We start from the raw sequence: 23,119 nt of genomic DNA, 5'->3' as shown, positions 1-23,119 counted from the left end.
TCCCTTCCAAACAGGTTTGATATTTCTGCTTGAAAACATATTTTGTTATGATAAGCTGTGAGTTAAGGTGAATTTACTCACCCCTAAGTGAGGGTTCAGGCATCAGAAAGGCTGGTGTGTCCCACCTCTAAAATCAAGCACCATGATGTCTCAAATGTGAGGCAGTGTGGGGGTGCAGGGCAGTGAGAGTCCACAAGCTGCTGTCTTTGAGCATCCAGTGCTCTACAGAAGAGGCACTCCAGCCTTTTGTGTGCTTCTCATCAGCATTCCCAGAGCTCCGTATCAAGAACTCCTCTAATTAGCACCACTGCAACGGAGGAAAACAAATAGAAAATACAGTGTTACCCTCTTGTTAGTTCCTTGTCATTTCTTCCAAGTTGTTCAGCTAATGGAGTAATCAGCCTTTCTGTTAAAGAGAGGGGAAAAAAGCCAAAGGGCGTTAGGTGCACTGATCTGCCAGTAGGTGTGAGGCCCCTGCTTCCCTCGGCACATTTGGAAGGCTCAGTTTCAGTGCAGATTTGCATGTCAGAGACTGTGAGATTGAAAAGGAGTGAGACATGAAAACAAGTTGGGTCAAAGACTGCCTGGAAATGGTGGCTGGTAACTTCCTGAACAGCAGACTCACCTCTAGTGTTGAGCCTCTATGGGTACTGTGCTGCACTGTGCTACCTCTCACACTACTTTTGTGTATCTGAGATCAAGAATTCTCATTTTTACTTAACATTTAGTAGCATTTAAGTAGTGTCTCTGCGTGGAGTGAAAAAACCCTTTGATTAAAGACCTACAGAAGATTAATGAAAGTCATTATCTTTATATGATAGTAGAGAGTTACTACCCACAGAATAAAAGGAATTTCTGCCTGCACATCTTTTCTGCCCTGGTTTCCCCATCTCTTTTCATACCCTGAAAGAGAAGAGGCAGCATGGGAAGGTGATGAGGGAATAGGACATGACACAAATCCCATTGAGAAGCCTACTGCTGAATCTCTGTTGGTGTTAGAACAAGTCAGTGTGCCATTCTCCAGATGAAAATTATTATTTAAGGACAAAAGCCTAGTACTTTTCATGAAACCTGAAGACACAGACTAGTTCTTAGGACGAAAAGCCTTGTCATTGAACTGGTGTTTATGTGAGCAGTCACACATTAGTGTTGCTGCTTTCAGGGGCTTTTCAGCAGAGTCTTTATTATTACAGACCTATTGAGCTGTTCCTCAGTTGCTGGGAATCAACAGAGCTCTCCTGAAATTAATGGTGCTACACAGTGTTACATCAGCTGGGGATCTGGCTCTTCATTTCTGGCTGTTGAGAATTATTCAGCTGAACTCTTCCAATACAGGCCCAACCTTCTGAGAAGGATCTGCTCTCCAGGCCCAACACTGAACCCTTGGTCTGTGTCTTCTCAGTCCCCACTCCGGAAGACACAGTGGGTGTTAGATTAATTTAATTAAACAGTTTTAAGGTAATGATTTGATTCCGCAGTTTCTTGCAATCTCTGCTGGATTTCCTGTAGCAGGGCAGGTGGGCTGGTGTGGGCTCAGGGGTCTGAATAGGCTGCTGGCCTGCGTTGTTAAAAGAGAACGCAACACATGAAGTACTGGAAAATAAATGCTAGTGAAAGGAAAATCTCTGTCTCTTCTGTCTGTGCATTTACAGAAATGCAGGTGAGGTTTGGGTTTCTTTGTTTTGCCACTTGCCACATTTGTCTCTGTGGGCACTGAGCTCTGTAGCTCGCACAACCTCACCATGGCTGATTCTGTCACCGTGCTGCTCACTCTACAGAGAGACAGATTTCAGCTCCTGCATTCAGCTCCCATAAAAACCATCAGCAGACAAAAGGGATCCAAAGGAGAGGTTTGGACAGAGCCATTCAGTGCAGAGACTGTTGAGTAAATGCTCCAGACGGCCCTACAGCGTTGGAGGCGCTCCTTCAGCGAGGAACAATGAGCACTCGTGTATGGAACACAATGCACATTGCCTGGGATGCTCAGTTTGCCATCACCGTCCTGCTGCTCCTGAGCAGAGCCGAAGCATCAGTGCTGGGAGCACTGGCCCCATTTCCAGGGGCATTTCTACCTCTCTGCTGTGCCCTGAGAAGGAGGAACTCTGCTTAAACCAGAGAATTAACTGGTGTAAAACAGGAGTGAGCAGGGCAGGCTCACGCTCTTCCCCCAAATGTGAGCTCAAACTCACATTTCTGCCTCCCCAATACAGCAAATATTTCCTAATTATACACACGGGATCCTGGCTCACCTGAGGCTCAGGTTTGCAGCCCTGTTTCTCCTCACTGCCTGGATTCACAGAGCAGGAGCAGGCGCGTGCCCCCCGCCCTCCCTTTATTTCTCCCACGGAATTGTTTCGGCGCTAGCTTGGTGTGTCAGCTTGTAAGTCTATAAAACAGTTTTCTACCAGCTGGAAATCCAACATGCTACATGAATACATAACAGTGCCTAACCAAGAAGGTTTGTAATTCAGTAATTAGCTGTAATTAATGAACACAAAGTGAAGACTCATTTACAGTTTAAATTATCACATTAGCTCCTGTCACCCTCTATGTACACAAAACAGCAGGAATTCAATTATTTTTATTCTTCAAAGCTAATTTAAAATTTAAGGAATGCCATTACATGAAATAATAGGTAGGAAATGTAATAGAAATCGCTGAGAACAGTTGGCCATCCTTAGAATGGGAGGAAAAAAATGCTATCAGTGATGATTTGGAAATGTTGTTTCGTCTGTGAGCAGATGAAGGATTGAAATCTACATCCTTTTCAGTGTATTTAAAAAGAAAACGAGTTTGGTGGTTGCTAAGTCTTTGTGCAGGAAGTGCATAATTGTGCATTGTGCATAATTGTAGAAGCAGTTGATACTGATAATGCTGTTGATAGTAACACGATGACAGCATGGAAATGCTCACACCATTATCTTTAATGGGGCTGAGCCGACTGCAGCAGCACCGAGCCCCTGGAATCCTCACCAATCTTACTTGGGAAACTTCAGCCTAGCAGGCCTTAAGTAATTGTCACTTTGCAATCTGCCTCCAGTTCGTGCATGTACGCAGGGCTGTGTAAAACACTTTCATTGTGCTTTTAAACCCACCACGATGCTGCTCTCTGCAGCTGCCACTGATTATTTTTTCCCTCAAATAGTTCAATAGCAAGAGAATTCCAAACCCATCTGATGCCACATATCTGCATTCCAGCCCTTCTTCTTTTTTTTTTGTTCTTTATTTCTTCTTCAGTTCCCTTTTCATTTTAAATAGGCCACTGGAAGCTCCGGCGTCTAATTTTTCATAGGTGATTGACTGCTGAGTTGTGGGTTTATGTAGACAGAGGGAAGGTAGCGATAAGCCAAGAGAGAGGATTCTATTAGGGAAATGCAGCAGTAACTAATGAATCCTGCCAGTAATTGGGAAGGTGTAAGCCTCTGTAATATCCTAATGATAGTCATCCGTTGTGTGCATCCCCCAGCACGGCAGCGATCCCTCATCGGCTCCGTGATCTCAGACACTTAGCCATGCAAATCTTCCTGACAGGACTCTATGTCTTTGTCTCCCTAATTGGACAGTATAGAGTTGTTTATGGATATTGCAGACATTTAGACCTCAGTTGGAGGTTGTTCAAAAATCGTTAGCAAAGTTGCCTTAACAGCATTGTCAAATATTTATTCCCCTGTTTCAATATCTGTTTTTAACCCAGGCATGGATGGAGACAGAATTAACATTTTGAAGATAGAGCATTCCTTCCAGGCTCTGGTTGAGGTTTTTATTAAGCCATATTCCTACAGAGAGAACAACAACAAAAAAATCTTCCAAAAGTCCTCATTTCTTAAGGGTAAGACGTGAGATTGTAGGGCAAATGTGCTGATTTTTAATACCATTTCCATGGGGAAATATTAGGAATGCTGACAAAGGCAGTTTCACTCATAAAAATCACAGGAAGCTTATGGGGCAAAAATTCCAGTTTAGTGTAAGCCAAAATAAATGGAGAATATTCCCATTCACTGCACCACTTCGAGCAAGTGCAGATTAAGAGCCTGGCTCAGATATATTGGAAAAACCATGGATTTTTCCTTGGTCAAGAGTTGAGGAGTTTAATTCTTGGCTCTAATCATCTCTTGGTAGTAGGCGAAAAGTAAGGTACAATAAATATATCCAATGCTATGCTTTACCAGAACGGAATTGTTTTTTCTTTTAAAAACTTGATATTAGGGGGATTTCACATTTTTGTGCATAATGCATTTCTTGTAGAGGGTTTGGGGTTTTCTGAGCACAAGGCAAAGTCTTACAGGGACTTCCAGGGACCATGAACACAAGGAGGGAAACTGAGTTTAGGAGAGCAGGCTGGGGATCAGAGGCAGAGGCTGGGGCAGCCACAAATATTGGAATTTGTGAGGAGGATCACCTGGATCGCCTGATTTACAATTTACAATCCCTTGGTCGTGTGCCATTCTGCTCAGACAGGTTGTCCCACAAATCAAGGGGATTATTTGCCTCAGTGAAAGCAATCAGATCCCTCCTTTTTGTAACTACTAAATTAATCCTACAAAGAGTTAACTCCATATGGACTTCCACTGCCATCTTGTCTCCCAAGGCTGCTTATTCTAAACTGCATATTTTTCATAAATATTAGATAGAAATATATATAAAACCAGAAAAAATACATGCAAGAATTTGCCTAAAATAATCATTTGGCTTTTTTTTTTTTTTTTTTTTTTTTTTTTGAGCCAACTCTTTACACAAATAGAGGGTGCGAAAGCTTCTGTTCATGGGAATATTTCTAGGAAGAATTTCTGAGAGTATTAATTTGCGCCTGTCTGGCAACTATCTTGAAAGCTGTTTGTAGTTTTGGAAATTATTCAGCCAGGGAGCAGTAGAAATGACACATTATATCGTTGATTAATGTAGTAAATAGCAAATTACTGAAGGGGGAATAATCAAAGCCATAGTCGCAGCAAATAGTTCCCTTATCTGATTTCTCTCGGGTCATCCCAAAGTTTCAGGTACTTCCCACAATCAGACCCAAAAGATAAAGAAAGAAATTAAAGGAAAACTATTTGTAAAACAAGCGAAGGAATAGAATTTTTTTTTTTTTTGGTGAAAAATTTCTGCATATTTGTTGTAATGCTTTAAATGAGCTCCCATTTTCTCAGTTTTTAGGTCTTTTTATACCAAACTCCCTGTTCCCCTAAAGCACGACTGACACCATCTGTAAACCCATCATCTTTTCACCCCTCTCCCTAAACTGCTGAGGAAAAAGATGTGAGCTCTGGAAAAAATTCTGTCCACTGAAGGTCAGAGAAGGCAGTGAACCAACTGGATATAGAGCTGAATGCATGGAATGGTGGAATCACGTAGGTTGGAAAAGCCCACTGAGAGCTTTGAGTCCGACCATTCCCTGTCACTGCCAAGGCCAGCCATGTCCCCAGGTGCCACACAGCTGTTAAATCCCTCCAGGGATGGGGATTCCTCCCCTGCTAGAGCTGGGCAACCCTGTGGGGAAGAAATTTTTCCTAATATCCAACCCAAACCTCCCCTGGTGCAGCTTGAGGCCATTTCCCCTTGTCCTGTCACTTGTTCCTTCCCCAATTCCTGACCCATCCAAGCTCAAGATTTGCCATCCCTGAGCTCACTGGGGGGACAGGGGCTGTAGGAAGGTTGTCCCAGCTCTTGGGTATCCCTTTTTCTGAAGTGAATCCCTGTTTCCCACAGCTTTTGACGGACCCCTGCCTGCAGGGACCATCCCAGTCTCATCCCAGTTAGAACAACTCAGCCTCTGAGGTCATCAGGTTTCCACTCCTCCTGTCCAAGGTGGGCCAGCAGGATCAGGATCAGACTCTCTTCTCCCTGTGGAAGCCATCCTAAAGCAAACAGGCTCTGGATGTGCTTGCTAGAACCTTCTTCTCCAGAAAATGAATGTATTGGCATTTAGGGTTTTTTTATAGACACACACTCACGTATATATATTTAAAATCCCAGCTTTACAAACTTATGTTGGTGCAGCAGCCCGTGACACTGAATACAAGCTGCCATGCAAAGCAATTGCCAAATGTTTACATAAACACATAAATAAGACAAATAAATTCATTTTCGTTATTCATATTTTCTGCTCTTTCTTCTCCTTTTTATTTATGCCTTAGACAATGGCTCCTGTAAATATTCTGATTAAAAAAACACCTGCAGTGGACAGAAAGATGATCAAAAAGCCCTGATAGAGAGCAATTCATGTTTCTTCTTTACAATCACTAACGAATCTTAACTTGAACCATGTTATGTTCCCATGTGAGTGATAAGCAATGATTTATTATGAAGTGTCAGGAAATCAGAATGCCATACAGTGAGACATGAGCTAGTGGAAAATGTGTTCCCTGTTTCCCAGCCTCATTACTCAAAGATGCAGTGTCCCTTTCTCCAAGTCTAATTTACCTGGCTTTCCAAGGCACTCTGAGAGCAAAGGAAACGGCTCCAGGAGGGAAATACCAGATCCAGGCTGTGCCTTCACCTTCCAGCACCTCGGAATGACCACAGAAAAGGGCCTGGAAATGCAGAGCTCTCTCTGTATCAAACATTTCCCTCCCTAATGATGCTCCCCCCAAAAGCAATCGCTCAGGATTACAGCATCCTTTGCCTCATCAGTGCTGTCAGCGCCTGAAGAGGAAATAAAACAGGCGGCGCGCAGGAGACAAACGGATAAGTTTTCTTTATGCGTTAGAGTTTCTTCTACTCTCTAATGATTCCCTTCTCCCCATGATCCTAATTCAAGTAACTGGCATGTGATATATTTTGTAGACAAATCAGCAGCAGAAGAGCATGTGCAGCTCTGGCACCACGGAGCCCGTGATTTACTCGCAGCTCGCTCCCGTTCGGGTTTTAAGGTGGGAATTTGTGTTTTAAGAGCTTCCTCACAAAGAAAGGAGAAAGCATCAGATCCCACACTAATTCACATGAGCAGCCTCCACTCCTACCCACTAATGCTCTCTGCAAAAAGGAACCCAAACAGGCAGAGTGTTAAAAATTAAACATTTTTCTGAATGTCTCTTAAAAAGGCCCCAATCCTGAAAGTATTTGGGCTCAGTCAGATGAGGATGGAAAAAGGTGCATTTCCCTAGGGAAAGGCAGGGGGTGAGTGTGGGTCTGTTCTGCAGCAGCAGAGACACTGGAGTGGGAGCCTTCCCAAGGGGGTTTGGCTTGGATGGCCTGGGCACATCACGGAGCCATCAGAGGCACTGACACCTGAAATGATGAGCAGTGTTTTGTTGGAAAGGCAAAGCTCCTACCCAGTTAAAAAATAATCTTATTATCCAAATGCATGGATTAATCACAGCAGACTAGTTAAGAAGCTACCAACAGTAGCATTTTCTGTTTCAAAACACGATCCCATTCTACTGTGATAAAATAGGAGAGAAGACCAACAAGTTAAACTGAACAGAATAAACTTAAGAACAAATTTATGTCCTGCAAGTTGTTTCACATGAAAAAAAATTCTCATATCTAGGCATGTTACAACTAGTTCAGTCTGTCTTAAGGCAATGGTAGCTGTTGATTTTCCTTGCAGAAAATGTGGAAATCATCAGAGGAAAATTAACCAGAACCCATCCTTGTCTGAAAGGCTAAGAGACTCACAAATTTCAAAAATCTTTTTATTTTTTTTTTCTATAGAAATGCTTTATAGAGAATCTTTGTGAAGTACAAACCAGAGAGTGGCTGTCTCCCAGCACTGACAATGTCTGCTGTTCCAGACGAGACGGTGTGTGATGTACCATCCTGAAATATTGTCAGCAAGCCTGCAAATATGAAGGCATTTTCATAGCAAGGCAGGGATGAAAGGAAAGAGCTTTGGTTTGCTTTTTTGTTTTGCTTTGTTTCTTAGTCCTAATAAAATCTACCAGTGTGCTCTTAACTTCTCCCCTCCTGTTTTGTTCCGAGGAGAGAGGGAACATCATTCTCCTGTGGAAGTGTTCAGGAGAGAGGGAGGAGGTACAAATTCCCTCCTGGAGGGGTTTGCTGTAGCCAGGATGAGGTTTGTGTGATATTTAAGTAACTCCAAGTGCGGAGACAGATCAGCATCTCCCCAGTCTCAAGTGGCCTTTGCTGCCTTGCAGTGAATCAAGACATTTTAGTGTCATAGCTCAGAGGTGGGAAAATCCCCACCCTCAGCAGCTTCTGGTTTGGTGATTTAGAAATTCTCTTCAGGGTTTAAAAAATATGAAGTTTAATCTCACGGGGAATTGAACCCCAAGGTAAACAGGGAGGCACTTGTGGATTATGCAACAGTTGAGTGAACACTTGCAGATAACAATTCTGCCTTTTTAAGCACCCACATGAATTAAGGGATCTACCACCAGTTCCTCCCGACCTCCATCCCCTAAGCCTGGGCCTGGAGCACACAGCCAGTGTCCAGATGGTTGGGCCATAATTGCTTTTTCTTATCTGCTGTAAATTCACGTGTTGCAAGGTGTGTTCCAAAAGCTGTTTCTCAGCTGGGATCTTTACAGGTGGCACTTTAAAATGTAGTGAGCACCCAATCCTGCAGAACCTGCTTGTCACAGAAAATAACACAGTTTGCATGTGACCTGTAATGACAGTTGCTAGTTGAAAAGAAACCAGAAATTCAGCTTTATCTTCCACACTTTGGCTGCAGCTGCCATCAACTAAATCTCTCTCCAAGGGCAGATGGTGCCCTGTACAATGAACAATTTAATCTTTTGGAAACTTTGCCAAAAAATCCACTTTTTTTCCCCCCTCCAAGAATAGGCTGTCAATAACATGTGCTCCCAAATACATTGTGGTTTGATGGCTATACTTTATTTATAGGAATAAAAGTTAAATGTTCCCTGTAATTCTTCTTTTCTCTTCAAGTCTGTGATTCTTGCAGACATCTCTGTACTGGGCTTTTTGTGCAGAAGCAATTGGGGGACCAGGTACCTGTCACACCTTTGTGCCCTGTGTCACTGAGCACATGTGTGTCCTGTGTCACTGCGAGGCCCACACTGGGCTCAGGAGTGAAATCCTGGCCTCTCTCAACACAACTGGCTCAAATCCCCCTCTTTCCAGCAGCCCAGGATTCCACTGGGTTTCTCTGGAGCCACGGGGATCTGCAGCCCCAGTTTTTGTCTGACTCATCCATGAGCTTCTCTGGGCCACCTGTGCCAGCACCTCCCCAAGCTCACAGGGAAGAATAGTTTCCCAATATCCAGTCTAAACCTCATCTCTGTCAGTTTGAAGCCATTCCCCCTTATCCTGGCACTCCAGGCCTTTGGAAATTGTCTCTCTCCATCTTTCTTTTTGGTTCCCTTCAGCACTGAGCTCCTCGTCCCTCCTGCACCGCTGCTGGCTCAGCTCCCTGCAAAGCTCTGGATTGCCCAAACTATCAGGAAAAAAAGCATCATCCCAGGCAAGGAGGTCTCTAAATTCATCCACCTGGATGTTACAGCAGTTAATTCTGTGCTCAGGCAGACACACCCCTGGCACAGCTGAGTTAGAGCCCACATTTCCTTTGTCTTGCCCCACACTCTCTCAAGCTTGGATCAGAAATGATTTCCACACTTCCCTCTCCGCGTGGCTGAGGGTGAATATTCACAGATTGGTGGCTTCTGCAAGGACATGAGGTGACCTTGGTGGGCTGTGGGGCCCTTCACTGTGCAGGACATGAGAGATTTTCCCTGCTGGCATCACCTGGAGCCTCTGCCTGCCTTTGGGTGGGTGCTGCACCCTGAGCAAGGTGAGAACTGAAGGATTTAATTTTCATGAGGGTTGTTGCTACCTCTCCCAAAATGTTTTCCCATCCTATTAGAGCGTGTTTGCTGAAACAAATATGTTCTGTTTATTTATTTAATGTGCTGTTAAATCACCTTCTGGAAAGCTATTCCTGCCACAAGGCTTTAAAATGGATGGGCAGGCAGAACTCCAGGGAGCATGCTCCTCCCAATCAGGATGAATCATTCCAGTAGTTACTGTTTAGATTGATATAATTTTAGTTATAATTATGGGTAACGAGAAGGCATTTAGAGTCTGTAACATTGTAATTCATGGTGAGAGGAGTCCTAAATGAAATAAAATATATCCAGATTTGCTGTTTCCCCCTTTCTAGGTACTGTGCATGTGGCAGGGTTCTTTAAGGAACAGATTTTGTGCTGCTGCAAAAATCTAGCAAAAGTAGGTCAAAAATGACATCGAGAGATAACATGTTTGGTAACCACAAAGGGCCTGTCTGTGTCTTTCTATGTGGCCTTAAAGAGTCCTGCAATTTATTATGATAGGTACAGCTGCAGCCTGGAAAAGTTTTGATCCATAGACTCCCATGGATTGCGGTGGGTGGATCAGAGGAATATTGTGATTTTTGTTATCCCATTGCATAAATAGGAGCTGGTAAAATGATATTGGCTAAGACATGGAAATAGAGGGAAGACATTCTAAATACATGAAGCTGCCTGGCTCTGGAGTTCCATCCCACCTCAGACCGTGCCACTGAAGAGGTGGCAGAACCCAAAAATCAAACGGTGACAGCAATCCTCAAGAAAAGGACTTCAGATACTGGAAGGACCTCACAGCACCTTGCAGGATCTGAAGGAGCCTACAAAGAAGCTGGAAGGGACTCTTCAGCAGGAACTGGAGTGACAGGACAAGGGGGAATGGCTTCAAATTGAAAGAGGGGAGATTGAGGTGAAATATCAGGAAGAAATCCCTCCCTGTGAGGGTGGAGAGGCCCTAGCACAGGTTCCCAGAGAAGCTGTGGCTGCCCCTGGATCCCCGGAAGTGTCCAAGGCCAGGATGGATGGGGCTTGGAGCAGCCTGGGATAGTTGGAAGGTGTGGGTAGAATGAGATGAGCTTTAAGGTCCCTTCAACCCAAACCATTCTGGGATTCCATGACTTGAAAACCATCCCATGAGCAGGCAGCCCCCCGGGCGGCCACGTCACTCTGTTAGCGTGGCTCTTGGCCATGGAGATAAGGGGAAAAGGAGACACTGGAGACAGCAGAGGAGCACTGGGGTGTGGGAGGCGAGCTGGGCACTGCTGTGTGAGCTGGGAGCCCAGCTCAGCCGGGCCCTGTGAGCTCTGTGGGCCGTGCCCAGCCCAGCAGGGCCAGTGTCACCGCTGGGGCCTGGCGTGCCACGAGCTGCTGACACACACTCGACAGTTGTCTTGGGCTGCAAACGTGTTTGAGAGCTCCCATTTCAGAGGTTTCACAGCTGTGTTTTTCTGGCAGTGCTCGAATGAGGAGAGGGAAGCTGTGCCATGGACAAGGAGTGGGAAGGCGGCTGTTAGGAGGAAAGCTGAGTCCTGACACATCCACATTAAAATAGAGCCGACTTTTTACATCTGTTGATGGCTCGATAATTAGTGTTAAATAAAAGCAAAGCTTCAGTATCTGCAACCGATATTTCACATATGCTGTACAAGACATCAGTATAATGAACACCCTCAGCCACATTTTCAGAACATGATTTAAATGATGGAGTTTTCTTTATGGCACAGGGTGAGCTACATTTCAGCAAATGCCCAGGAAGCACCAGACTCTGCCCATCACGAGCTGTTGGAATGTGCAGGCTGCTCTGCCCTGACTGCAGGTGACAAGCTCTCCACAAACTCCCTGAATCTCTTACAGACTTGATAATGAAATACATAAACTATGACCTTTATTGATCAGGGCTCACACTAATTAATTTCCCAAAGTCCTGTCCCAGCCTGCAGTGGTATCAATAAAAAAAAAAAACAAGCCAACAAAACCCACAAGGATGGAGACTTCAGTTGGCCAGAAGACCTTGGGGTGAAGTACTTATCCCATGGAAATCAATGCCAAGTCCCAACTGATTTTACTTGTGCACAGATGTTGCCATTAGTCAAGTACATGGACACTGAGCCTCAAAAGTTTATTTGTTGCCAGAAGAGTTTCTCATGGACCTTGCCCCTGACCAGTGTGCCTCTGAAGTGTCTGCCCAGGGCTAACAGTGTCCTCAAGGTTGTTCTGTGCCAGGGAAGTGACCAGGAATATTGCTATGCTGATTAAAAAGTCTCAGGGCCTTCCTCACAATGACACTGAAAGAAAAGGAGGCAGGAGTTTGGCTTTTCATTTTTCCAATCCAAGTTTTTATAAATATTTCCCAGTGGCAGGGAACCAGTGCTTTGCTGTAACTCCAAGACTCCTTCCTAGATTGAGCACTTTCAGTGACACTAATTCTGCTTAATGATCCTAGCGAGGTTCTGGAGGCAGAGTTGACCTGGTGAAGAGTCCCCACTCCTGCTCTCAGCTGGGTCACCAGTGTTCCACATCCACGAGGAAGGCAGGTGCTGCAGGGCTTGGCATGATCCAAGGCAGGACTAAGGTGGGATGTCACAGGTAGTTTTCCATCCTGGAAACCTCTGCTTGGAAAGGTAAAGCCCAATGCCTGTGCCATCCCCACAGTCTCACTTGGATCATTTGCAGAGGTGATTCCATAGTGAGAATTTGGCCACAGCATTGCTGCGTGTCAGCTCTAGGCCCTACGATAGCAATGCTTCTGGATTTCTTTAGGATTTGAACAGGGTGTAAACTGGCACAGCTGTGCCCTTTTGCAGTGAAAAATAATAGCTCTGCAAAGTGTGAACTGCTCTGGAGCGTTACCTCTGAAACCTAAAGGCAACGTCTTAAAGTGTCAACATGGATTGCTTTTAATATCTTTTAAGTGGGAATAACAATCCAAGGTATTCACCACAATTTCAAACTGACTTCGATGCATCCTCCATTGCCAAAAGTCTCTACGTTCAGCTGCCAAAACCTCGTCTTCCCTTCCAAGAGTTTCTCCACAGCAGGTCTGAGTTGCCAATGCAAAACTCAGCATCGCTGTGAAAACTGAAAAGGTGAAGATATTGTAAACCAAACCAAATGATGAACTAACTAGCATGAAGTCAATGGACTTTTTTGTTTTCATATGGAATTTTTTGAAAAGCTGAGTTTATTTTACTTTAAATAAAGCTGCTACTGAATTTCCAGTTGATTTAGCCAGAACACAGAGAACACACTGCAGGATTTGAGCTGTGTTTGCTGAAATATCCATGGCCTTGAACAGATAATATATTTTTCAGTAACATATTTCTCTTTGCCCACTGCAGCTCTTTTTTCCCTCTGTGCTCTCTCCAGATTGACTTTCACTCTACTTACTGCCTGCCTCATTTCTCACCCTATTTTTCCAGTTGTTTTTTTCTACTGCTTTCCTCAGTATCTTTCTCCCAGGTTATAAGCAAAGCAGAACTCAACTTTGGGCTGAACTTTTAAACCCACATCTTGAAATCAAATAAAACAAGGCCCTTCTGTCTCTGTGTAGCAGTAACTTCACAACTTGAGTCACTTAGCACTTTTAGCAGCTGCAGGATGGAAAAGGTCTATTGGAAGATGGCTTTTAATGCTGGGGAGGTGCCACAACAAGCAGGAATAACACAGCAATGGTGGGGTGATTAAACACTGTGTGGATACCGAGATGTCCAACTCTCCATGAGGATTTTAGAGCATGTTCTTGACTGGCTGTAGGAAGGAACTCCAAGTTTAAGGAACATGAGGGAAAAGCAGAGTAAGGGGCTCAGTGACCAGGCACAGCCTCAGCACCAGCTGGAGTTTGCCTGCTGATCCCTGCATGGTTGTGGAACCAGGATTCCATCCACACTTGTGTGTCCTTGCTTGTTGTGAGCCTGTGGGTGCACAAAATAAAGCAGAGCTCATTTGCAGACATTTCAGTGGCCAACAGTGCCTGGTCAATGGTGTGGGCTGTGATCAGACCGTGTAACAGTGGCTGTGTTGTTGTTGTGCTTGCAGGACGAATGCCTTAGTCCAGCTCTCCAGCCCAGCTCCGCGCCGGCCCCGCTCGGCACCGCGGCCCTGACATTGAACTCCCAGCAACCCGGACCGAGGAGGCTGCCAAAAAACTCCTGCTATTCTTCTTCATCCTCACTAACAATTTGGTAATGAAGTATTGATTTCTACTCCCCTGCTTATGGACGATATTAGATTTTCATTGATAAACTGCACTGGGGCTGTCTGGTCTCCACTGTCCCTTTTTGCTGTCACTAAAACAAAGTGCCACTGAAGTAAGATAATGACTGAGAACATTGATGTACTTATTTCGTCAATTTGTAACACTTGACAGGAAAAAAAAATTCTTCATAGTTTAATGTCCAAGTGTGCTACACAAGATGCAGTCACATTGGAAGCTTTACTTTTCATGGTAATGTCCATTTCCTATTTATAACCCCTTTGGGATAGTTTGTCTAAAGGAAATGTTTCTATTCTGTGCAGCTATTACTGTTGCACCTGGGTTGCCCAATCCAGTCATTGCACTAGGGATCAATACATCACAGTAAGTACAAGAATTATTAAGTTAAAACAGATTCTGAGCCAAAAAACCTCTGAACAATGTTAATCTTCTGTGCAAGTTGTTCAAATAGTTATGCTTAACCATGTTGCTGCCAAAGATTTGTTTGAAATGGATTATTTTCAGTTTGTTTTATTCCTCAGATATATATATATATTTAAATCTCCATTATGGTTTATGACGAGACATATGGGATGGAGGGATTTTTAAACAAAAGTACTATTGTTAGATTATTGAACATTATATAAATATAGATATATCTATATATAAATATCACTATATAAATATCTATATATAGATATAAAAGAATAAAAGTAGAATTCCTTTCTCAGTTAGGTGAGTGTAAATCTGAAGCTCTGTTGTGGTCAACAGAGTGACTTTGGATTTGTGCCACCAAAAATGGGATCAGAATCTGGTATCCGAGCTCTGTCCGGCCCGGCGAGCACCGCTGGCCGTGCCTTCAAACCCACCCCGACCTGGGAGAAGGGGGCTACAAAAATGGCTATTTCAAATTTGTGCTTGTAACTTTTTTCATTAAAACTTCGAGGCCCCAATTTTAATTTGTGGAATATTCACGTTAATAATGAGATCTAATTAAGACATCCATTAAAAGCCCGTTAAAGTTAATTTAACGTAAAAATTCCAATAGAACTGTATTAGATTTTCTCCATTAAATTAACGTTATGGATTTTTAACGGATGTCTTAATTATACATTATTATTAACGGGAATACTGTATTACACAGATTAAAATCGTGTCCCAAGTCAACTCCCAGAATCTTCCAGGATATGCCAATGTCACGAGTCTCACTTTTCCTAGTGCACTGCCTGGAAATCCAGGCGCAGCCCTGTTTGCTCTCACTCAGAGAAAGCAACCTCCAGTAGACAAATCCATCTCTGCATTTAACAATGAACTTCCCCTATTCTCCAAGGAAAAATAAGTCTGGATCAAGTTGTAAATCGCTATTCCTTGGCAAATGAAATATTCAAAGTATGCGAGGCTCAAGTGGAGAAGAGGCTCTTTCTCAAATCAGAAAGGGCTTTGGGGTGTCTTTTCCTGTTGTTTTGTTTGCGATGTTCAAGGATATAATTGAAGTGCAGCAGTCACAAAATCAGACAGAATATGTTCCCTGCATTCCCTGTGGCCTGTGCAGAAGGGCCTGTTTTGGCACTGCTTGGGAAATTTTGACATGATCCCTAAACTCAACATGGAGGAGAAAAAAAGGCCCTTCTTATTTACCTCCTAGGGAAAGTGTTGCCCTTATGCCACATATAATAGCAAATTGCTTTTTTTATGGCATGCATAACCTAGATGGGAAAAAATATGGCGCTTGAGGGAAGGAGGGAAAAAGTAAATGAAGTTCCAGGAATGTCATTCTGAAGTAATGAGGCATGGACAGAAAATATACCCCTCACATCATCGGATTGAGATGGCAGTCGAAATAGCTTCATTGAAGTGTCAGCACTCATCCATCAATCAATCATCCACAAGGAAAAATAGCGACAGTACAACAGGGCGGCTTTTATGGGATTTACTCATGGGCATAGGGAATAGCAGCTCAAATGTAGTTCTGACATGAAAAGCAAGGTGCTGATATTATTTTTTATGATGGGAGGATCATAAAGTGAATTGAGAACAGTGAGGTCTGTCTTTGCTTAACCTATTCAACTGGAAATGAACGGAGCTCAACTGGAAACGAGCAGAGCCTTCAGATGGGGTAAGATTGAAGCCTGCACCGTGCTGAGCACCAACCATTGACAACAAAATTCTATTAAAGCAAAATCAATGCATTAGCATCGAGCCCCTCAGAAGCTGTTAAATTGCACAGCCCAGGCCAGAGTTATGAGGTGAAGTTGCACAAGGTGGGGCCCGTGGCACCAACCCAAAGGCCGCGAGCGCCACGGAAAATCGCCCCTGGGGAGAAACTGCACATATAGCTCCTTTCGCTGAGCTTTTGGGTGCAGGGAATAAACACTGGGCTGCTTGCAGTATCTGACAGGTGAAGCTCCCAGCCCTGATGCTGTCACAGCCGGGACTTTGGCTGGCTTTTAATAGGATTCTCCATGCGGGGGTTTGCACCTGTGACAAGGCCAAGCTGTAGGAATTCCCACACAGGGAGGTCTCAGGAGCCTCTTCCCACAAAAAGGAGGCCTGGAGCCCTGGCCAGCACACAGCACCCAGAGCTGGGGCTATCTGGGGCACCAGCTGCTCAATTTTGGCAGATAAGAGGCTTTGCTGGTGCCCTGTGAGCTCAGGGCGACCACAGGACACACAGCTCCACCTGGGACCCCGGAGCTCCAAAGGTTTTGGGAGGTTTTGGGAAGGCCAAACTCCCTGAGGGAGGTCAGGTTTTGCTCAGGAAGCATCACTGTGTGGGAACAGCTACTTTGTTTAAAAATCTGGCCACAAACCTTTATCACACGGTGCTAAAGCTTGATCATTTTGCCTGCATCAGTGTCCTCGGGGAACGTTTTAGGTACACATTTGAATTAAGTGATTTTTATTTTTTTTTTTTACAATATGATATAAAAAAAGAAAATGTACATCTCTCCTCTCTTTTCTCTGTATGAAACTGGATGAGTTGATAGTTTTTCTGTCATATAAATCAGGTAACAGAAAATCATTGCATCTTTTCTCTGTCGTCGCTACTCAGTATCTATCGTTCTGACTTTTATTCTTATTGGAGATCATCAAAACATTAATTAAAAGCCTGGTGATCAAACAGCCGAATATTTATGATTCACGTCCTTACTTATTAACAAGTGGCATATTGATACACCACATATCCAAGCTGTTTATGCTCTTGCACTGAAATAAAGCAGGAAGAATTGTTACCCTTACACACTGCTTTGAAAGATTTATTCAGAAACCAGAGCTCCCTTCCCACCACCATCCATGTCAAAATAAGCCATATTACTTGAAAAAAAAAGTTCTATTTTAAAACAGGGAGATGTAATTAGCATCCCTTTGGGGCCTAATATATAAGAATTTCAGTGGATCAGTCTCAGGTGTTTTTTCCAGGCTCTTATTACTTAAGCTGAGAGGGAGAAGGACACTTAGCTTTAAAAATGGCTGTCATTAGTACAATAATAATTGTTGGGTTAAAAAAAAATCTTTGAGAATCTGCTAACAAACCTGCCCAGTAATTACTTGTCAATGCCAGTTATCATGGGTTTTATTACCTACTTGTAAAAGTATTTACAAGACTGACCTCCCTAGCTTTTTTAGAGATCAGGGAGGATATAAAAAGTCATTTTAAAAATCAATAATTATATATTAGCACGATAGGGGGTGAAGCCTTCCAAGCCAGCTGTACAGGCTATTGAGTCAACTCTCATGCATTCAAATGGCAAAGATTGTTTCCCTAATTTTTGGCCTCTTTTTCTTTCCTTAATCATGTTTTGATGAAGTGCCATATTTATTGATTACTTCATACCCGCAGTTCAGCTCCTAAACCAGAAGGGGATATTCCCACTGGGAAGCACCCGTGTAGGATTTGCATGGAAAACGAGCTGCCCTTGGTGACCAGGAAGCAGAAGAATACTGGAGCTTGGGGTGGGAGCTGCCGAGGGGACACTGGCTCTGTGCTGGCTCCCCACAGCCCGATCCAGCCACATCCCACACACGCAGGGTCATGCTGTGGGTGTTACCTCGGGATCAAACCTGTTAAGAACACAAGGGAATGAGGAAGGCAGCCTGATTTTTGGCAGATATTGAAGAGGTGGCCCTGGCTGGGCTGTCCCCTCTCCATATTCCATGGTCACTCTGGGCTGGAGCGAGCGCTCGGCTCGGCGCAGGGGGATCTCCATCACACAGGGCTTTTGTCCTCACCAACAGATATATGATGCAATTTATATTTAAAATTCTCTCTATAAAGACAGTATTGATCACAGATTCCAGATCAATATGTTGCAATTACAGCAGGCTTTAAAGGCCATCTGTCCCCAAGCAGGAGCACTGATAGAGCCACCTTGATAGATTGTGAGCAAGTGCTACTGGTATGTGCCCATCTTCTCCCAGCACAGCCCGACGTGTCATTTCTGCTCCTAGGAAGTTGAGGTTAGGAGCTGTGGAGCTGTAATTCCTGGATATTGACCACCCAAGAGCCCCCAGACCAGCTTCTCGTTGGGTTTCACAGCAGGGTCAGTGACACCGTGGTTTTCCTCACCTGGATTTCCTGCTCCCCATCACAATTTATCCCACAGGTCACAACTTTCCTTGTCCTCAGTTGGAAATGGTCAGCAAGAGGTTCTTGAATTTCCCTAGAAGTGAGAACATTTCCATAACTGCGCTGAAGAGTTTGAGTTTCTCATTTGTGGGTGCAAACAGAGCCTTTTTTATGTCACAGAATCATTTAGGTTGGGAAAGATCTCCAAGACTGTCGAGCCCAACCTTTGACCATTTGTGTCAGGTTGGACCATAGCAAGTGTAGTATTTTTAAACGTAACAAAACAATAAAGTACATGCATCTAAAGGCAGATTTCAATTCACATTTCATTGATGAGGTCTTGATTTGTCAGCACCTGAACTCAAGATCAGCCTGTTGGTTGATTGCCCTGGGTGAGCCACTGGACTGTTATTCCAGAAGGAAATGCTTCCTGGGTTTTCTTTTTTTCTTCATTATTTCCTGCAGTGGAAAGCACACAAAATTAAGAATTTTTATTCTCCACTAGTCTTCTGAAGGAAAGTGGAAGAATAAAATAATAAAAATAAGGGGTTTGCAGTGGTACTGGAAGCTGACTCACCTTTGCACCCCACACGTGCTCTGCCACGTCCCTGCTGACCTTCCCTGCAACCACCTCCCTCCATTTCAGTCCAATGTCTGAAAAACAGAAGGCAGATTCCAGATGCATTTATTCCAGTGTAAATCCAGAGCCACTCTTTCAAATCCAGCAGATTTACCCTCTGTCTACCCAGCTCCAAACACCATCCTCGTAGTCCCAGCCTCAGATTCCAAAAGCGTTTGGGCAGTTTTGAAAACAACTTCAGCAAACTTCAGTCTCTAGCTCTGGGCAAATTAAATCTCCTGCACTTCAGAAGGTTTTTAGTTATGTCAGGGAGGTGATTGCAAAACTTTGATATCGATGTGACTATGCTCGTGAAAGTCCTGACGTAACACCAGTTGTACCTCTATAAAGCACTTTATACTGGTACAGCTCCTTCTGCTCTGCTGGACCACTTTTATAACAGTGCAAGCACTTTTATCCCAGGATCCTTCAGTCTAGAGGTGGTTTTTTCACTTTGATTGTGCCAGAAGAGATGTGAAGAGTTGATGAAGTTTCAGACGACACTTGTTTCTCGTACCAAAACGTCTGCACAATATTTTTTTGGAGAGTATTTTTAAAAGTGAACTTGCTGTACCACTGGACTTAACTGCAGAGTAATAAACTTCCAGTTCATCATCCCTCTCAGCTCATGAAATGTCCTTAGGTCTTTGTAAAAAGCCCTGTTTGAGACAACAGATTAAACGCTAATCCTGGCGGATCGTACAGCTCCACTTCAGTTCACACCATCGAGCTGAGCAAACTTTTTTTTCCTTTCCTTTTTTGATCTAAGTAAAGGCAACAAATTCTTTCATTAGACTCCTTAGATCAGATAGCAGGGGGAAAAAAGACCAGTATTTCACAAAGAAAATGAAAATAATACCTTGCAAAAATGCAGCTACGTTAATGGCAGGGAACACTTTCCCCATCCCCACACGGCATCGCACATCCTCACAACTGCCTCAAATGTGGGAGAATTCTGTGGGCAATATTTTCACTCAGAAACTGGTCCAGGTAACATTTAAGAATGGCATATCTGTGTGTATCCAGGAGGATGTGCAGGTGCACACAGACATTTCCCATCAGACACGGGCACACTCGTGTGTGTGTGTTTGTGCATCCCGTCAGGAGCAGGCAGCAGCTCCGTGGCTGAGGCAGCAGCTGGGCACTGCTGGCAGCAGGAACCTGCAGGATGTGCAGGGCAGGATCTCGGCTTTACCCCGCAGCAGACGCTGGAATGTGCAATACAGGTTGCAAAAGCTGACAAGCTCAACAGTTCTTATTTGGCTCAGGGTACTTCTCTGTCCTATGTCTCTGGTACAATGCGCCCTTTTGTCTTGTGCTCAGGCACCTCTTCTTAATCCTCTGTTGGTCTTTTCCTCTGTGTGTTTGTTTTGGGTTTTATTATCTGGAACATGTCAGCACGAATCAGGAGGGACCCACCCCCATTTCAGTCATGGAGCACAGTTGGCCACACTGGTAAATTTGGATGGGTTTGCTCTGCCCCGGCGCTGGTGGTTCGTCGCACGTTTGTTGTTGGCAGCATCTTCAGGTTACATCTGTGACCCGTGGTGTTAGGATTCTGTTTCGAAAACAATAAGGAAAGTAAAGAATCAAAAGCTCATTTCTCTTTAAAAAACAAATGTATATATTCCAAATGACAAAAAGGCAAGATTAAACCCATTTTTTATATTAACAACGCAAACGGGACTCCCTCGCGAGGGGCCTCGCGGTGACTTTCCCTGGCGAATGTCTCGGTGCTCCTGCACTCATTTTGTAACCAGTGCATGCTGTATAGAACATATTGCCTGTAACCTAGAGAGGAGGGGGCCAAGCTGCTCTTCCTCGGGCACCGCAGCTTGTTTGGATGAAAAGTTGCGCCTTTGATGCATTTTTATACTGTACATATTTGTATATATTAACTCTATTGCCATGGTATGAACACAGATTTTGTTATATTTGCTTGTTTCGGTTTCCTACAAAAAAAGAAAAAATTGGTCCATAACGGGGGATATTATTTTTCTTTTCCATAGAAGATACGCTTTGTCATTTTTGTTTCTTTGGGTTTTTTTTCTTGGTCATCATCTTTTAATGGCTCATAAAGGAATTAGAGAGGAGTTTTTGGAGGAACTCGGAGAAGCAAGTCTGTGTTTGCATGAGACCTGCCCAATTGCTGGCTAGAAAGGGGGGCGGGGGGAAGAGGGGAAATCTAAGTCAAGTTTTGCTTTTAAAGCATGCTTAGTCCCATGGGAAACTCATACATGTACAATTATTCTCTTTGTATTTTATCTAATAGTGCCTGAATTATTTTTTTTAATGTCTTCTTGGAGGAACAATTCATAATTGTCAAAATTTGAAACATTAGCTTAATTTTGTTTTCATGACCTCTCATTTCTTCTCCTTATTTATTTTGTTGCTGTTTATAATGGGCCCCAAGGCCATCTCTGACATTGCAGTGTTCTTCTTCCACATTAAGGATGTTTTTAAAATTACCAAGATTATTGAGCCAACAGGCTGCTTTAATCAAAACCATGTTTCACTTGGTTTGGATGATTATGAATGGTCCTTACATGGAAAAAGCCCTTTCTGCTGGGAGGACCATACCATCTAGTGGCCCCAGAGCTTCATCACACACAGGCATCTTCCCAATACTCTCTTTCCCAAAGCCTGCCTGGCAATTTGGCTTCCAATTATTTGCTTATTATAACTAACTTAAACTAAACAAATTGATAATGTTAATGGTTTTTTTTTTTCCCTCCCTCTTCGGTTGATTGCTAAATAAATTCGTATAATTTATACTAGAGGAGATTATTGCTTTTATTGTTTTGGGTTCCCCCAAACCAATTATTAACAATCAGGACTATGTATCTCATTAAATTTAAATCAGGTCAAACCTATTTATCTAAGGCCTTTTCTGATTTACAGGAAGATGACTGTATTCCAGAGCATTTAAGATCTATTTCTGTGTATGATTTTGTAGCATTGAAATCTATTAACGGTAATTTTTTTGTTCTGTATTTTCACCATGGTAAATACATTGTATAAAAAAAAAATCCCTCAACTTTCCCACAGAAAACATTACTTTTTATGCCCAGGGATTTTTTTTTTTTTTTAATAAAATCACTGCAGTTTTAGAACTGTAATTAAAGCCCTGAATAATAGATCACACATCTTTATCTGTTGTGTTTAAAAAGGAAAAAAAAAAATAGCCCAAACTAGTCACATAATCCTGAATGCCTCATTTCCATAAAAAAGGTTTCTATACATATATTATTTACATTTTTAAACATGGTAATTCTTCCCTTTGTGGCATAAAATGTCTCTTTTCCACTGCAGCTACTGGAAAGCGACTGCTCACATCTGAAATGTTATCGTAATTTGCATCAGGAAACCCAACTGCAGACATTAAGGACTTGGGTGTGTTCAATTATGATTTTGCTGGAGGCTGTCCCTCATTTTAATGCTGCACTCATTGAACTACCTTTCTGAAATCTAGCTGATATGGCTCACCACAGACATGCTTCACAACATCATTAGCTTTGCAAATGGCTTCATTTCAGTCAATGCAGACTTCAGTTTTTTGGCCAATTGTAAAATGGAAATTTGAAAAGGGAAAAAAAAAAAAAGAAAAAAAAAACAGATGCACTTAAAACATGAAAAGAATTATTTATATGATAAAAATATATTTAGATTTTCAAAGCACAAGACTGAACAGAAGTGCTCTTTTTATGCTTTCTGAAGATGTTACTGTTAAAAGTCTTTCTACATCAGGCTTAATAAATCTGTAATGACATTTGATGGATTGATTTTTGTGTGGGTTTTTCTTGTCTTTCGTTCTTTTTTTTTTTTTTTTTTTGCCTTTCTCTGCAGAGAAAGAAAAAGACTGACCTGGAGAGGCTGTGGGAGTAAAAAAACCACAGGAATGTGCCTGTTTCAGTAAAACTCATGCAGGATTTCTCGCAGTCTCCTTTCCCTTCAATAATAATCACTTAAAGTAAAAAAAAAGAGGGGGGGGAACA

At 43.1% G+C, this 23,119-nt stretch overlaps 1 protein-coding gene across 1 annotated transcript in view; it reads left to right on the top strand.

The window, feature by feature from the left end:
* The window catches only part of TSHZ2 (teashirt zinc finger homeobox 2), a 214,033-nt gene extending 191,131 nt beyond the window's left edge, over positions 1–22,902 (top strand). Inside the window, exon 3 of the mRNA XM_010396790.4 lies at positions 13,782–22,902. Within this exon, the coding sequence (XP_010395092.3) occupies positions 13,782–13,783 (2 nt within the window). The 3' untranslated portion in view covers positions 13,784–22,902. The remainder of the gene's footprint in view (positions 1–13,781) is intronic.
* The last annotated feature ends 217 nt before the right edge of the window (positions 22,903–23,119 follow it).

This window comes from Corvus cornix, chromosome 20 (assembly GCF_000738735.6).
Source record: "Corvus cornix cornix isolate S_Up_H32 chromosome 20, ASM73873v5, whole genome shotgun sequence".
Lineage (NCBI taxonomy): Eukaryota > Metazoa > Chordata > Aves > Passeriformes > Corvidae > Corvus > Corvus cornix.
This window is presented reverse-complemented; position numbering and strand designations above follow the sequence as displayed.